Consider the following 18,528-nt stretch of genomic DNA (forward strand, 5'->3'; position numbering starts at 1 on the left):
TTTGACCAGTCTCAGCTGGGCAGCTAGATGCAAAATGGTACAGTGTTAGGCTGCTGCAATCAGTGGAGGGGGAATCTGGCACTCAACAACCTCAGGGAGAAGCCTACAGCTTCAAATTCTAAAAGGAAGTGAATACCTAATGGTGAGAAAGAAACCCAGGACAAAAAGAAAAGCCTGGGAGCTGGAGAGAAAACTAAGTTTGATTTTAATTTACTGGTAACTGAGTGACACAGCGTGGTAGAAATAGGACAATAACCCTTCACATCTGTTTGCTGGGTTTAAATCCAGCCCAGACAGAGAGGATGGATCTCTGCCAAATGGAAGCATTGTAAGTAAAATGAATCTGGACAGCCTCAACCAGTTTTCAAATAACACAAAACAACCCATATTTGTGTACAAACTGGCACCTGGAATACTTGTAAGTTTTACAATTTTAACACTCCTGTCAAGCAAAGCTCTGTGTCAAATCATAAACCTTATCCCTAAATCCCTCGGACCAAGCTAAGATAAAAAAGCGCATGATCATCTGGTACGAGTAATGGAAATGATACCCATTCAAGTCCATATGACTTCTTCAGAGCTCTGAAGAATGTTAACGCGAAGCGTTAACTCTGTTTCTCTCTCCACAGATGCTACTGAGTTTTTCCAGCATTTTTTGTTTTTATTTCTGTTTTTGTGGGTTTGTCTCATGATTCCTTGGTTTCTTACTCTAGAGGAGATCTTGTTGCAGGCAATGGTCCTTTATTCAAAATACCTTTATTTACATCACTAACTATTTACAAGGTTATAGAACATCAGGACATAGCTACAGCTCCTCTCTAAGATGCTTCTCATTGATCTTCTCTCAGTGAGTGACATCACTAGCTCCTTGCTCACATTCTCAGTAGCTATTATTAGAGTTAACCCTTTATTCTACAAGGGTGGGCTGCCAGTCCCAAAGTAGAGGTGGAGTGTTTGAGAAGGGTCAGGTCCTGTTGTGGGTGGGGGGGTGGGTCTGCAGGTCCGCAGGCCTGAGGGGTGATTGGTTGCTTTGGTGGGGGGGGCAGGGGATGGGGTCAGATGCCTGGGGAGAAGTGTAGAGGGATGAGAGTTTGAAAACCACAGACATGGATCAGAAGTGTCACATTGGGGGGAGAATTGGAGCCCAGGTGATTGGAGTAAAAGTGGAGGTGGGGGGAGATTTGGCGGGTGGGTGGGGGGAAGGAGGAAAGAGGGGACATCATGGTGGAATTTTTTTTGTTGAAAATATACTTTATTCATAAAATATCTGAAAGAACATTGCAAAACATTTCTAAATGGCCATCACAAAAAGTGCAATCATATTCAACTTTTACGCATGGATCACGAGGTGCTTCAATACAATCAATGAATATTACAGCCATTTCAAAATGGTCATTACAGACAGTCAGACAGTGCAACGGTATTGGAGTTATCGACATACATCATGTTGCACTCTGAGGTGTTTCAATACAATTATAATACATTTAATATTCACTACATACATTCATTGTCAGTCGTACAGCCTAAGGGGTATATACAATTCCCAGCCCCTCGGTGCACTATGGCAGAAAGGTCTGGGACACCACGGTGGAATTAGAGGGATGACCCATTAGGAAGGGCTCTGGATCATTGAGAGGTGTCAGCTGTGGCTCAGTTCATAGCACCCTCGCCTTTGAATCAGAAGGTTGTGTGTTCATGTCCCACTCCCGGAAACCAAGAACTGTGAATGTACTCGAAAGAGTTACATGCGATCTGTTGATAACTCGAAAGAGTTACCGGTTTTAGAGGTGTCAGCTGTGGCTCAGTTCATAGCACCCTCACCTTTGAATCAGAAGGTTGTGGGTTCATGTTCCACTCCCGGAAACCAAGAACTGTGAATGTACTCGAAAGAATTACATGCGATCTGTTGATAACTCGAAAGAGTTACAAGTCCAAATTTGGAGGTGTCAGCTGTGGCTCAGTTCATAGCACCCTCGCCTTTGAATCAGAGGGTTGTGGGTTCATGTCCCACTCCCGGAAACCAAGAACTGTGATTGTACTCGAAAGAGTTGCAATCTGTGACTGTTGATAACTCGAAAGAGTTTCACAGGGAGGGACCTTGATCCAGAAGGTAAAGGCACTCACCTCCTGGATCCAACATGTCCTCATCTCAATGAAGCTGTAGGTTATCTGAGATTCTGAAAACTCGGTCAACCAAATTTAAAGTTAAAAATCTGAATGACAATGAGACTCGCAGCCTCGTTATCATATTTGAAGTTCCAATTCACTTCCTTGGACTGGATTGGTTACCTAGCCTCACAACTTCTAGACTCAGTTAAAGCCAGAAAGCCACATGATCAAAGACAGGACTGGGTTGGAAAACAGATTTTTCAGACTTTAATCCCTGCCCCACCTGGCTCAAACCCACTCATTAAATGAGGTTAAAAATCAGTCCATTGGCATTCAATTACATGATGAGCAAGGATTCACAATAACATTAGAAAGGGATGGATGAGAAAATTCAATGTTCATGCATTAAGCCCATTGTTAGTGAAGGAGGATCACCTCTGTGAACCTAAACTGTTCCTGACATGACCCAATAGTGCTTATTTATATTCTTGTTCCTAAAGTATTTCATACCCCAACTTAGTGATTAACATGATTTTTGAGCCTTTGCAGTATGAGATGAGAGGATCAGGGTGCAGTGTGATTGGAGGAGGGGTCAGTGTGCAATATGATTGGAGAAGCAGCACTAGGGTGCAGTATGATTGGAGGAGGAGGGTCAGGGTGCAGTATGGTAGGAGGAGGCGGTCAGTGTGCAGTATGATTGGAGCAGGAGCATCAGGGTGCAGTATGATTGGAGGAGGAGTGTCATGGTGCAGTATGATTGGAGGAGAAGGGTCATGGTGCAGTATGATTGGAGGAGGAGAGTCATGGTGCAGTATAATAAAAGAAAAAAACTGCAGATGCTGGAAATCTGAAACAAAAACAGAAAACGCTGGAACAACTCAACAGGTCTAACAGCATCTGTGGGGAAAAAACACAGAGTTACCATTTCGAGTCACTATGACTCTTCATCAGAGCTAAAGAGAAGTGAAAATGTGATGAAATTTATACTGTCAAAGTGGGGTGGAGCAGGTGAAGCTGGATAGAAGGCCAGCGATAGGTGGAGGCAAAGGAGACGTAATGCAAGGAGGGAAAGGAGAGATGGTGCGGATGATTGGAGGAAGGTCATTTTGTTGTATGATTGGAAGAAGAGGGTCAAGGTGCAGTATGATTGGATGAGGTGGGTCAGGATGCAGTGCGATTGAAGGAGGGTCATGTTGCAGTATGATTGGAGGAGGAGGGTTGTGGTGCAGTATGATTAGAGGAGAAGGGTCAGGGCACAGGATGCAGAATGATTGGAGGATGAGGGTCATGGTGCAGTATGAGTGGAGGAGAAGGGTCGCTATCACAACCACATTAGCAATGGTATGCAATTGATCAGATTTAGGTTAGACAGTATCAACGTGTGACCAGTAGTGTAGTGGGAAATTTTGAGGTTCAGGAGCTCAAAGAAAATGTGTCGGCCATATCATTTCTAAATCTACTATTACATTGTTTTCCTATGTATTAATCATTTGAGACATCAAACATCAATAAAACTATGCTTTTTAAGTGAAAATTAATAGTGCCTGTAGGCATTTTATTTCGAACCATGTGAATTATTAGTCTTTAGCATAGTGAGAATTTCATTATGCAACAGTTTAATTAATTCAAGCCTATTAAAAACATGAATTACAGAAATAAAAGCAAAAAACTGCAGATGCTGGAAATCCAAAACAAAAATAAAAATACCTGGAAAAACTCAGCAGGTCTGACAGCATCTGCGGAGAGGAACACAGTTAACGTTTCGAGTCCGTATGACTCTTCAACAGAACTAAGGAAAAATAGAAGAGAGGTGAAATATAAGCTGGTTTAAGGGGGGGTGGGACAAGTAGAGCTGGATGGAGGGCCAGCGATAGGTGGAGATTGCCAAAAGATGTCATAGACAAAAGGACAAAGAGGTGTTGATGGTGGTGATATTAGCTAAGAAATGTGCTTTAAGGGTATTTTAAGGGTAGAAAGAAGGACGAGCAAAGTACAGATAGCCCTAATGGGGGTGGGGTGGGGGGAAGAGATCGAAATAGGCTAAAAGGTAGAGATAAAACAATAGATGGAAATACATTTAAAAATAATGGAAATAGGTGGGAAAAGAAAAACCTATATAAATTATTGGAAAAAAAGGGGATCAGAAAGGGAGTGGAGATGGAGGAGAGAGTTCATGATCTAAAATTGTTGAACTCAATATTCAGTTCGGAAGGCTGTAAAGTGCCTAATCGGAAGATGAGGTGCTGTTCCTCCAGTTTGTGTTGAGCTTCACTGGAACATTGCAGCAGGCCAAGGACGGACATGTGGGCATAAGAGCAGGGCGGCGTGTTGAAATGGCAAGCGACAGGGAGGTCTGGGTCATGCTTGTGGACAGACCGAAGGTGTTGCACAAAGCAGTCACCCAGCCTGCGTTTGGTCTCTCCAATGTAGATGAAACCGCAGAAATTACAGAAAACTTTATTTACAGGATATGGAATAAAACTGGGTAAATAGAGTTAAGGTATGGGCCAGCCATAATTTAACTGAATGACAGAACAAGCTCAAGGGGCTGAATGGCCTGCTCTTGTTCCTATGTCCCTACCTAGGTGTCAATGAATGGGGCTTTGCACATGTGTACAAGCCTTCATGCATCAAGCTCTTCCTCCAGTCAATTCGAATTAGCCCAGGTCTCAAAGAACTATTAGTCAGCTAAATTAATGGCTCATATAGTATTTCTCTGATTTTCTACAGCGTTCAAGATTAAATGTTATCAGGTCTAGCAACCTGACCAATCTTCAATACCTCAAACCAAGCTAAAGCCATTTATGCATTTACATTTAAGGAGTCAATGTCGAAAGCATTTGTACCACTGTATCATCTTCAATAGTGAAAATGAGTACAAAATGTACATTTAGCGTTTCAGCCATATCCTACTCCTCAATCCTAACCACCGTGCTGAATCTTTGAAAGACCTCCAACAGAACTTATAAAGCTTTACCATGGGAATGCCACCTGATCAGTTTTTTTTTTTCCAATGCATTTTTGGCATTCAGTTGTGGCTTTAGTTAACTTCAGTTGTAACTGACCCATACATGCAATCTTGCCATTGTTTTATACTTGTTGAAATATTTATTTTTGAGGCTATTTTCCCTATGTACCTTCATAAAGACATTTAGATTTCGGCTTAACATATGTTCTCCTATTTATGAAAAGGTCATAACAAGATTTTCTGACTATGTATTTAAGTAACTTTATTTTTCTTCCCTATTATTTATTCTCATCAACTAGCACATCCCAATCGCCATTTCTGAAAGCATTCTTTACACCTGAAAATTGAGCCCATTCTTACAGCAGGATACATTGTTCTTTCTGAGGGAATGCAGGTTTGCAGTGAACTGACTTGGCCTCAGCTCAGTGCCAGGGTGAGGGATTTAACTAAAGGATGCGCTTCTCTGTCCCAGTGAGCTGGCGGCGCACTCCTGTATGCCACATCCTACTGCAATCTGTCCCTTCAACACTTCCAGTAGCCAACTGCATCACAATGCCAATGGAAGCTGTTGTTAGGATCGGCTCACTCCTGAAGCAGCAGCCCCATTTCCTGGATACAAACAGGTCACACACACAAACACAGCCTGTGGGAAGGCGGTGGTGTAGTGGTATTGTCACTGGGCTAGTAATCCAAAGACTCAGGGTAATGCTCTGGGGACCCAGGTCCAAATCCCACCATGGCAGATGGTGAAAGTTGAATTCAATAAAAATCTGGAATTAAAAATCAAATGATGACTATGAAACCATTGTCAATTGTTGTCAAAACTCATTTGATTCACTGATGTCCTTTAAGGAAGGAAATCTACCGTCCTTACCTGGACTGGCCTACATGTGACTCCAGACCCACAGCAGTGCGGTTGACTCTTAAATGCCCTCCGAAATGGTGTAGCAAGCCAATCAATTGCATCAAACCACTACGAATTCTAAAAGGAATGAAACGAGATGGACCACACACCAGAAATGACAACGACAAACTAAATCCTGTCAACCCTGCAAAGTCCTCCTTACTAACATCTGGGGGTTTGTGCAAAAATTGAGAGAGCTGTCTCACAAACCAGTCAAGCAACAGTCTGACATAGTCATTCTCTTGGAATCATACCTTACAGATCATGTCCCAGACACCACCATCACCATTCCTGGGTATGTCCTGTCCCACTGGCAGGACTGACCCAGCAGAGGTGGCAGCACAGTGGTATACAGTTGGGAGGGAGTCACCCTGGGAGCTCTCAACATCAACTTTGGACCCAATGAAATCTCATGGCATCAGGTCAAACATGGGCAAGGAAACCTCCTGCTGATTACCACATACACCACCCCTCCCACCCCACCAGCTGATGAACACCACTTGGAGGGAAAAACATACTTGACCTCATTCCCTCCAACCTGCCTGCTGTAGATGCATCTGTCCCATCTTCACATTGAGGATACCCTCCATCATGTGTAGTACTACCACCATGCTAAACAGGATAGGTTTGGAACAGATCTAGCAACTCAACACTGGGCAGCCGTGAGGAGGGCCATCAGCAGCAGCAGAATTGTACTCAACCACAATCTGTAACCTCATGGCCTGGCACATCCCCCACTCTACCATTATCCCCAAGCCAGGGGATCAACCCTGGTTCAATGAAAAGTGCAGGAGGGCATGCCAGAAGCAGCACCAGGCATACCAAAAAATGGTGTCAACCTGGTGAAGCTGCAATACAGGACTACTTGCGTGCCAAACAGCATAAGCAGCAAGTGATAAACAGAGCTGAGCGATTCCACAACCAATAGCTCAGCTCTGCATTCCTGCCACATCCAATCGTGAATGGTGGTGGACAATTAAACAACTCACTGGATGAGGAACCTTCATAAATATCCCTATCCTCAATGATAGGGGAATAATGCACGTCAGTGTAAAAGATAAGGCTGAAGCATTTGCAATAATCTGCAGCTAGAAGTGCCGAGTGGATGATCCATCTCGACCTCCTCCAGAGGTCCCCAGCATCACAGATACCAGTCTTCAGCCAATTCAATTCACTCCATGTGATATCAAGAAACGGCTGAAGATACTACGATGGCTAAGGGCCCTGACAATATTCCAGTAATAGAATGAAGACTTGTGCTCCAGAGATAAAAACAAAAAACTGCGGATGCTGGAAATCCAAAACAAAAACAGAATTACCTGGAAAAACTCAGCAGGTCTGGCAGCATCGGCGGAGAAGAAAAGAGTTGATGTTTCGAGTCCTCATGACCCTTCAACAGAACTGAGTAATATTAGGAGAGGGGTGAAATATAAGCTGGTTTAAGGTGGGGGGGGGGGGCGGGTGGGGGGAGAGAAGTGGGGGGGGTGCGGGGCTGTGGTTGTAGGGACAAGCAAGCAGTGATAGGAGCAGATAATCAAAAGATGTCACAGACAAAAGGACAAAGAGGTGTTGAAGGTGGTGATATTATCTAAACGAATGTGCTAATTAAGAATGGATGGCAGAACACTCAAGGTACAACTCTAGTGGGGGTGGGGTGGAAAGACTAACAGGGCATAAAAGGTATAGATTGAAAAATAATGGAAATAGGTGGGAAAAGAAAAATCTATATAAATTATTGGAAAAAACAAAAGGAAGAGGGAAGAAACGGAAAGGGGGTGGGGATGGAGGAGGGAGTTCAAGATCTAAAGTTGTTGAATTCAACATTCAGTCCGGAAGGCTGTAAAATGCCTAGTCGGAAGATGAGGTGCTGTTCCTCCAGTTTGCGTTGGGCTTCACTGGAACAATGCCTACCTATTTCCATCATTTTTAAATATATACCTTTTATGCCCTGTTAGTCTTTCCACCCCACCCCCACTAGAGCTGTACCTTGAGTGTTCTGCCATCCATTCTTAATTAGCACATTCGTTTAGATAATATCACCACCTTCAACACCTCTTTGTTCTTTTGTCTGTGACATCTTTTGATTATCTGCTCCCATCACTGCTTGCTTGTCCCTACAACCACAGCCCCCCCCCCACCCCACTTCTCTCCCCCCACCCCACCCCCCACCTTAAACCAGCTTATATTTCACCCCTCTCCTAATATTACTCAGTTCTGTTGAAGGGTCATGAGGACTCGAAACGTCAACTCTTTTCTTCTCCATCGATGCTGCCACACTTGTGCTCCAGAACTTGCTGCACCCCTAGCCAAGCTGTTCCAGTACAGCTATAACACTGGCATCTACCTGGCTATGTGGAAAATTGCCCAGGCATGTCCTGCACACAAAAAAACAGGACAAATCTAACCTGGCCAATTACCGCCCCATCAGTCTACTCTTGATCATCAGTAAAGTGAAGGAAGGGGTCATAAACAGTGCTATTTGGCGGCACTTGCTTAGCAATAACCTGCTCACTGACGCTCAGTTTAGATTCTGCCAAGGTCACTCAGCTCCTGACCTCATTACAGCCTTGGTTCAAACATGGACTAAGGAGCTGAACTCCAGGCCTAAGGTGAGAGTGACTGTCCTTGACATCAAGGCAGCATTTGACCGAGTGTGGCATCAAGGAGCCCTAGCAAAACTGGAGTCAATGAGAATCAGGGGGTAAAACTCTCCGCTGGATGGAGTCACACCTAGCAGAAAAGAAGATGGCTGTGGCTGTTGGAGGTCAATGATCTCAGTTCCAGGACATCACTGCAGGAGTTCCTCAGTGTAGTGTCCTAGGCCCAACCATATTCTGCTGCTTCATCAATGACCTTCCTTCCATCATATGATCAGGAATGGGGATGTTCACTGATGATTGCATAATGTTCAGCACCATCCGCGACTCTTCAGATACTGAAGCAGTCCATGTCCAAGTACAGCAAGACCTGGATAATATCCAGTCTTAGGCTGACAAGTGGCAAGTTACATTTGCGCCACACAACTGCCAGGCAATGACCATCTTCAACAAGAAAGAATCCAACCATCACCCTTGACATTCAATGATATTACCATCACTGAATCCCTCACAATCAACATTCTGGGGGTTACCATTGACCAGAAACCGAACTGGACTAGCCATATAAATATTGTGGCTACAAGATTGGTCAGAGGCTAGGAATCCTGCAGCAAGTAACTCACCTGTTGACTCTCCAAAGTCTGTCCACTATCTACAAGGTGCAAGTCAGGAGCGTGACGAATACTCTCCACTTGCCTGGATGAGTGCAACACCTACAACACTCTCAAAGCTCGACAAAGTAGACCACTTGATTGGCACCTCATCCACAAACATTCACTCCCTCCACCACTGATGTACAATGGCAGCAGTTTGTACCATCTACAAGATGCACTGCAGGAACTCACCAAGGCTCCTTAGACAGCATCTTCCAAACCCACGACCACTACCATCTAGAAGGACAAGGGCAGTGGACACACGGAAACACCACCACCTGTAAGTTCCTCTCCGAGCCAGTTACCATCCTGACTTGGAAATATATCACCATTTCTTCACTGTCGCTGGGTCAAAATCCTGGAAATCCCTCCTTAACAGCATTGTGGCTGTACCTACACCACAGGGACTGCAGCACTTCAAGAAGGCAGCTCACTACCAACTTTTCAAGGGCAATTAGGGATGGGCAAGAAATGCTGGCCTAGTCAGCAATGCCCACATCCCATGAATGAATAAAAAAATAGAAATACTCTCACTCCCACACATACACACACACACACACATACACACTCACTCTGTCATTTCCCCCCACACAGAACACTCTCACTCACTCCCACACACACTCACTCTTTCATTCCCACACACACACACACACACTCTCACTCTTTCACTCCCACACACATTCACTCTCTCACTCCCACACACACATTCTCTCACTCCCACATACTCATTCTCTGTCACACCCACACACTCACTCTCTCTCTCTCTCACTCCCACATGCTCACTCTCACACCCACCCAAACCCACACTCACACACATGCATGGCAGTCAGCCTTTTCCTCCCGCACCCCCTCCCCCTCAGCCTTGGGTTCCACTCCGCAGCTTCTTACTCCCGGGCCTCACAGCCAGCCACTGTTCCCAAGTGTCCAGGCCTCTGCTCACCCACACTCTGCTTCCCAGGCCCTGGTTGGAGGTGCTGGGGCACTGCTTTGGTGTGCTCCAGCAGCACTATACCCCTGTGAGTGACCACAACAGCACCAAAAGAAATGAGGGAAAATCCCTGTAATTTTTCTCATAATTTTTTACCGAGCAAATAATGCAGTATTGGACAGACCTGCAGCTTAAGATATGACAAGCCTCTGTCCCACTGCATTTTCAGCGTAATTATGGAATTGAATTTATGAATCCTGGCATGAATCTTTAAGTACTGGGAACATGGAATTGTAAATCTAACCTCACATGACCGTATTGGTTGCTTTTCACTTACATCTTTTTTGAAACATTGATGACAGTATGTAAGATTATTGATTTATTCAAATAATAATTAAATATAATTCTTTAAGAAAATAACATTTAGGAATATAGTATGTGAGTCATTTGAAGCATGGCATGTGGCAAGCATTCAATGTTTTGGAGGAAGCACTGCATGACTGGACTTGTCCCCGTGTTATGTCTCAATCCGTTGGAGACTTAATTAATTGAGATTGATAGTTATGATTAGTCAACAGCTCCATTATTGTTGTATCAGGTGACTCGAAAGGGAACTCGGTGAATTTTGGTCTCCTTTCATCTACCATTTCTTGGATTCCTATGTAATTTTAATTGCATAACATAACATACATGACAAGTCTCTGTATTCAGGCTAAGCTCTTAATTGCATGTTGGTTTATTTTGTTATTCCACAGCTATTAGCTGTCAGTGGACCATTCCAATCATGGGCTCCCGTGGTTGATGGGATTTACCTGCAGGAAACCCCCCTCGCAGCCCTAAGCAGTGGCCGGTATCACAAGGTGGACGTACTGATTGGGAGTTCGGAGGAGGATGGGCTTGTTAGAAGAGCAAAAGCGATCAAGGTGAGGTGGTCAAAATAAATGTTTTAAGAGCGCTGGAAAGTATTCTTTGCTGCCAAATGATTGGCCTCTTGTAGATTGACACAATATTGATCACCTGGTGGCTCAGTTAGTGAATTCACTGCCTCATGTGTGACTACAGACCAAAATGCTCCAAATTAACATTCAGTTATTTACTCAGCTGAGCTGGAAATAAAGGTCCTACAACTGACCTTGGCCTTCAAGGGCTAAGGAGGGAAGATCAACAAAGTTCCTGCTCCTGATTGCTAGCCAGTGATTCCTGCTGAATGTGCGTTTGTTTGTGTGTTTGTGTACACTTTTGTGGGTGTTGAGTGACAACATGATAGAGACTCAGTTTATGTTATCAACAGTGAAATAGCTTGTTAATATTTGCTGTCACATATTGAACTAAACCACGCAAGTGAGTTCGCTGTGGCCAGTGTGATTCAGTGTCTTTGGGAAAACATGAAGCGGCCATTTGACCAATCAGAATCAGTCCTTCCACAGACCTCAACTGTCATGGACCCTATCCCCTTCATTAAATGTTTTCTCACTTACAAAAAGTAATTTAGTGACACGTAGAATATCTATCCAATCTCGCAATCAATAGTGAGTGCAATTTTCCGCATCACAGTGATCTAATTTTCCATGTCTCTGAATCCCAAAGGAATTTGAAATTGTTTACAGCTGTAAAGGAAAACCTTTTATTAAGTTCAAGATCTGATAAAATTATATGTGAATCTCAAAGCAATTGGTAACTTCCAGTGATTTCTGCCACACTCCCTCTACTCCTCTCTTTACATCATTCCTTTGACTCCATTGATTTATTCTCTATTGCTTCAGTCTTTAATTTTGGTGCTCTCTCTGCAACTTTGTTTTGTTGTCCACTTGTTTCCCAAATCACAATGTGTCAGTGCTGCACTATTCCCAATTGGGAGCTCGAAGGGAGATCAGGGCAGAAATCTGGAATATAATGTTGTGCCCTATCCCTGTTTGACAATGACTCCCCACTTGAAGGACTGAATCGAGCCTATAACTTCTTATTAAAGTCATGACTCATCTATAGCCCCTCCAATGCCTTTGTCATTCTCCTTACAGCAATGAGGTCCGAATTCTCCAGGTAACTCCTCCTTCCAGTCCCCTTTGATCACCAGCCAACAGATTTAGCGAACTGGCTCCTTGTGCTTAATTTGAACAATGGATGTTAGTTAGAGAAACTACGGCCCTAATATTTAGAGATGGGATATTAGCAAACAATGTTGCTCATCTAAAATTCCTCTACCACTAAATAGGACACAATCACTTGCAACATTTTTTTTGACGTGTAATTGCATTTCTCCATTTTGGTGTCATATGCCTTAAGCTTTAGAAAATAGATAGACTTTACACTTTTATCCCCCTTAAGTACCTTCTTCCCTCATTCAAAACGAAGGGATTCAGCTGTGCCCTACACCCTGTGCTGGCTGCCTGCCAACAATTTCAGTTGTGGAATTGGAATAGTCTCCTTAATTCGCTGTTTGTCAATTTGGCTTTTCATAGCTGCTAACTTTCAGATCCTGTGGAGAAACATATGTATTGATTGTTAACATCACAGAGGAACTAGACTAGCTCATTAAAGGAAGGCTTTGATGCTTTATAAGCTGAAGTTTACAGATGCTTGCTCAGCAAGGTGCTGATAAAATCCTTCCTGTCAGAAGCAAGCATACAGAATATGATGTGTTCTGTATTAGTGCCAGGAAATAGCAACCTTTTGGGTCACAGGAAGCATCTAAATAACCTCCATTATCATTCAGTTAAGAAACAAATGAACCAGGAAGGCTTATATGTTGACATTGTACCTTTGCCATTCTAAAGCATTGTGACATATGATAGGTCAGATTTGCCCATTTTGAGTAAAACCTGCCAAGTGTCTGCGTCCTACAGTGGGGGGAGGTAAAATTCAAACAGCAAGTCAGCGTGGGATTTTTCTTGCTTGCCTTCTTTCAACTGGCACAGGAGCTGCACTGGCACAGCTTTGGAGGCAGGCTGCATGCCAACTTTCTTAAGTTGGACTTAAGAAGGTATTATCAAAATCTCACAGACTGTCGTCCATTGTTGCATAATGGAGGTCACTGACACTTTCTATTCAAAGAGTGAAGCTTCATTTCATTGCCTTTTGCCTGAGAAAGCAGGCTGAACAAATATGAGAATTAAGGTTTGCAGGTTTCCCCATGGTACAAGATTGCTTTGCAGACACTGCATGTCAACTCTGCCATGTACCAGAATCAAAATGTCCAGCTAGTATGTGACCATAAGTGATGCATTGTGCAAGTTTATGTTCAGTATCCTGGCAGCAGTCATGATGCTTCATTCTGCAGCAGTACGCTGTATCAGCTGCCTTTCAGCTACCAAGTTAAACCAAAAGGTGGCTATTGAATGATAAGGGTTACCTACTGATGACATGATTCCAGTTCGTAATTCATGCACACGTGTGCAACATACATACAATGAGAGTTAGGCTGGCACAAGAAATGTGATAGAGCAGTCCAATGGTGTGCTGAAGCTATGATGCCACTACATGAACTGCTCTGGAGTAGCACTACAGCACATGGTTGAATGGGCCTCAAGATTCATAGTGGTAAGATGTATGCTGTACAACCTGGCCATCAGGAGGGGATAACCCATGATGCTTCATTGGAGCAGGAACATAAGGAGGAGGAAGAAGAAGAAGAAGAGGAGGACACGAAAGAGAAGACAGAAGAGGAAGAATAAGGGAGGCTGCAATGTAGACAACCCCTTTCTGCCTGGGTTGTATGTGAAGAACTCATTCAAATGGGATACTAGTAATCTCAACTCCAATTCCCCAATACCACAATCCTTACCTGCACTTTGTCATTGACCATTACATCAACCTCTTGGCCACAATGCAAAAACAAACCCAACACACAATGAACCATCCAAACCAAATTTATAAATGAAACCATACTAATTTTGTGTTCAAATTTAAAGTGCATTCCACTAGAACCTGTCTTCGATGTGTCTTTGCCTGTCCTGGTGCTTCAGTTCTCTGCTACCCTGGTTGGCCATGGAGGACAACCTCAGGTAGCTCTGAATCAAGAAGGCCCAGATAGATGGGCTGACTGACAGTCAACAGCAAGAAGCGACAGTGATGGGAAGGCAAACTCCGTCAGCCTGATAGGGGACAGCAGCTCTGTACTCACTCCCACTTCAGTAATCCTAGCAACCTGTTGCTGTTACACCCTGCAAGCTCCTTTAAGCACTGGTAACCACAGCCAAGATGGCAGCATTCTGAGCTTGTATGGCAGCAATCTGACCTGACATAACTTATATTGCAGGACTCAGACTTTTGGTGGAAGCTGCTTGTGCTGATATGGAAACTGAGACATTAGCCATAAGATGCTGCATCACAATTTGGTTCACAAGCAAGTTAATGGAGTTGCCCATCAGTTCTATGCTAGAAAGGATAGACTTCAAGCACTGCGCAAAGTTCAGTGCCAAGCTGGTACCAGGCTCCTTTATGTTGCTTGACATTGAATACAATGGATGGAATCCAGATTTGCACTAAATGTGGTAGCGGGCGGGTAAAACGATGATGGGTTTTCATGCCATATTGTCCCAAATCCGCCGCATTACTTATGCATTCCTGGGAAACATGCCATTTCCATGGTGGGCTGGCTCTCATTCATCTGCCATCATCTTGCCGCTTCATCACGCCAGGTACCACAGCCGCGCACTGTGCTTCCAACCCAAGACTGCAGCAAAGAAGACATGGCCCAAAAGGCAAGAAGACTGCAGCCCTTGAGTGCCTTTTGGGTGCCATGGAGGCCTGCTGTGATGTCCTCTACCCCCGCTCTGGCTGCAGGAGGAGCAGCTACAGCTACATTACCACTCTGGTTAGGGAGGCGATGGCAGCAGTGATCAGTGACAATGCTGCACAGAAGAGGTTGGCCATCTACTTGTACAGGTCAACATGTGCCCCCGCACACACGCTGGGATACCCTCCTTCCCCAGTACAGCCCTCACCCTGCAGCCTCTTCCCTTGCCTGAGGCCACTTCTCCCCCTTCCCCAAGCAAGACCTTGCCCTGCAGCCATTGAAAAGCCACCCACATATGGCTGATCTGGAAGGTAAAGACCTACCCGTGAGCCCCCCTAAAAGTGATGTGGCGCTGTCTGTGAAGCCTGGTGCTGATGACTGCAAGTGCTGGCCAAAGCAAGGCGGGCAAACAAACCTTGAAGCCCCGAGCGAAGTGCAGCTCGCCAGGTGCACATTGCTCACGTGCTGCCTTGTGAAACACGGCGTGTTTTCCCGCCGACATGGGCAGATGATCCAGCGGGGGGGGGGGTGTGGTTGCGGGTGGGGGGATGAGTCCGGAGGGATGGCCTTATAATGATCTGCTGATGTATCACAATGAGATTCCCAATGTCCGATGGCGGGAAACTCAGCCCAAGCGGACAATCGCAAACAGGTTTCACGCTGTCGTGCCATATTGTTCACTCACGCCACCAAACATGCCCGACACCGGTGGGCATGGAAAATCCCGGCCAATCTTTCTGGCAGGCTTCCCAATGCAACAGGCATTGCACCATCACTGCTCTTCTGTAGCCTATCCTATCTGCCTGCATTACGTTGAATGGGCATGGAGTAATTGGGCATCATGATTCCCACGCCCAATTTTTCCCCAGTGGATTTACACTCATGCATAATTAAACAAAATTCTGACTCATGCAAACATTCTGATAGACCAAAAGACAACTCATTCACTTCTAGTGCCTAGAATTCTGGATGATATGTAAATAACCAAGTTTGAATGTTGGCATGTAACATTCCCTAATTATTCAGTTTCTAATACTCAGCAGGCCAAATACAGCAAGGTTAACTGAGTTACATTAATCCTTTGATATACCTAATTACCACACCCACTTACCCACCTTACCCATTTACTCATTTATCCAGTCACCCATTCACTAACATTCACACTGGACCTTTAAAATTACCATTAATTATGGAAGTTAATTTCTTTTTTAGTTATTCATTCAAGGAATTTGGGCTTCACTGGCTAGGCAAACATTTATTGCCCACCCCTAATTGCCCGTGAGAAGGTGGTGGTAAGCTACCTTCTTGAACCGCTGAAATCCATGTGATATAGATGCACCCACAGTGCTGTTAGGGAGGGGGTTCCAAGATTTTGACACAGTGACAGTGAAGGAACGGTGATATATTTCCAAATCAGGATGGGGATTGACCTGGAGGGGAACTTTCAGGTGGTGGTATTCCCATGTATCTGCTTGTCCGTTGTCCTTCTAGATGGTAGAGGAAGTGGGTTTGGAAGGTGCTGTCTAAGGAGCCTTGGTGTTTCTTCACTGAATCTTGTAGGTGGCACATACTGCTGCCATTGCATCAGTGGTAGAGGGAGTGAATGTTTGTGGATGGGGTGCCGATCAAGCGGGCTGTGTGGTTCTGGATGGTGTCAAGTTTCTTGAGTGTTGTTAAAGCTGCACTCATCCAGGCAAGTGGACAGTATTCCATCACACTCCTGACTTGTGCCTTGTTGATGGTGGACAGGCTTTGGGGAGTCAGGAAGTGAGTTACTCACCACAGGATTCCTAGCCTCTGATTTGCTCTTGTAGCCATAGTATTTATATGGCTGGTCCAGTCCAGCTCCTTGTCAATGGTAACCCCCAGGGTGTTGATAGCGGGGGATTCAGCAATGGTAATGCCATTGAATGTGAAGGAGCGATGGTTAGATTATCTCTTGTTGGAGATGGTCATTGCCAGACAGTTGTGCAGCACGAATATTACTTACCACTTATCAGCCCAAGCCTGGATATTGTCCAGGTCTTGCTGCATTTGGACATGGACTGCTTCGGTATCTGAGGAGTCGCGAGTGGTGAATCATCAGCGAACATCCCCACTTCTAACCTTATGATGGAAGGAAGATCATTGATGAAGCAGCTGAAGATGGTTGGGCCTCGGACACTACCCTGAAGAACTCCTGCAGTGATGTTCTGGAGCTGAGATGACTGACCTTCAACAACCACAACCATCCTCCTTTCTGCTAGGTATGACTCCAACTAGCAGAGAGTTTTCCCCCTTATTGACTCCAGTTTTGCTTGGGCTCCTTGATGCCACACTCGGTCAAATGCTGCTTTGATGTCAAGGGTAGTCACTCTTGCCTCACCTCTGGAGGTCAGGTCTTTTGTCCATGTTTGAACCAAGGCTGTAATGAGGTCAGGAGCTGAGTGGCCCTGGCAGAACCCAAACTGAGCATCAGTAAGCAGGTTATTGCTAAGCAAGTACTGCTTGATAGAACTGTTGATGAGCCCTTCCATTACTTTACTGATGATTGAGAGTAGACTGATGGAGCAGTAATGGGCCGGGTTGGATTGGTCCTTTTTTTTGTGTACAGGACATACCTGGGCAAATTTCCACATAGCCGGGTAGATGTTGTAGCTGTTCTTTAACAGCTTGGCTAGGGGCGCAGCAAGTTCTGGAGCACAAGTCTTCAGTACTGTTGCTGGAATATTGTCAGGGCCCATTGCCTTTGCAGGGTCCAGTGCTTTCAGCTGTTTCTTTGTATCACATATAAAGAGTGGATCAAATTGGCTGCAGATTGGTATCTGTGATGCTGGGGACCTCTGGCGGACACCAAGATGGATCATCCACTTGGCATTCTGGCTGAAGATTGAAGCAAATGCTTCAGCCTTATCTTTTACACTGATGTGCTGGACTCCCTCATCAATGAGGATGGGGATATTTGTGGAGACTCCTCCTCCAGTGAGTTGTTTAATTGTCTACTACCATTCATGACTGGATGTGTCAGTACTGAAGAGCTTCTTCCAGATCAGTTGGTTGTGGAATCACTTAGCTCTGTCTATCACTTGCTGCTTATGTGGTTTGGCACACAAGTAGTCCTGTGTTGTAGCTTCACCAGGTTGACACCTCATTTTTAGGTATGCCTGGTGCTGCTCCTGGCATGCCCTCCCACACTCTTCATTGAACCAGGGTTGATCCCCTGGCTTGATGATAATGGTAGAGTGGGGGATATGCCGGGCCATGAGGTTACAGATTGTGGTTGAGTACAATTATGCTGCTGCTGATGGCCCACAGCACTTCATGGTTGCCCTGTCTTGAATTGCTAGATCTGTTCGAATTCTATCCCATTTAGCCCGGTGGTAGTGCCACACCATACGATGGAGGGTATCCTTTATGTGAAGATGGGACTTCATTTCCACAACTGTGCGTTGCTACTGATACTGTCATGGACAGATGCTTCTACGGCAGGCAGGTTGGTGAGAATGAGGTCAAGTATGTTTTTCCCCCACTCTACCATTACCATCAAGCCAGGGGATCACCTGCCGCAGACCCACTCTAGCAGCTATGTCTTTTAGGACTCGGCCAGCTTGGTCAGTAGTGGTGCTACTGAGCCACTCTTGGTGATGGACATTGA

General features: G+C 44.9%; 1 protein-coding gene across 1 annotated transcript in view; it reads left to right on the forward strand.

Moving 5' to 3' along the window:
- tg (thyroglobulin) overlaps window positions 1-18,528 on the forward strand; it is a 443,647-nt gene that overhangs the window by 321,524 nt on the left and 103,595 nt on the right. Inside the window, exon 44 of the mRNA XM_078541245.1 lies at window positions 10,915-11,082. Coding sequence (XP_078397371.1) covers window positions 10,915-11,082 — 168 coding nt within the window. The remainder of the gene's footprint in view (window positions 1-10,914; window positions 11,083-18,528) is intronic.

Source organism: Cetorhinus maximus, chromosome 4, assembly GCF_964194155.1.
Source record: "Cetorhinus maximus chromosome 4, sCetMax3.hap1.1, whole genome shotgun sequence".
NCBI lineage: Eukaryota > Metazoa > Chordata > Chondrichthyes > Lamniformes > Cetorhinidae > Cetorhinus > Cetorhinus maximus.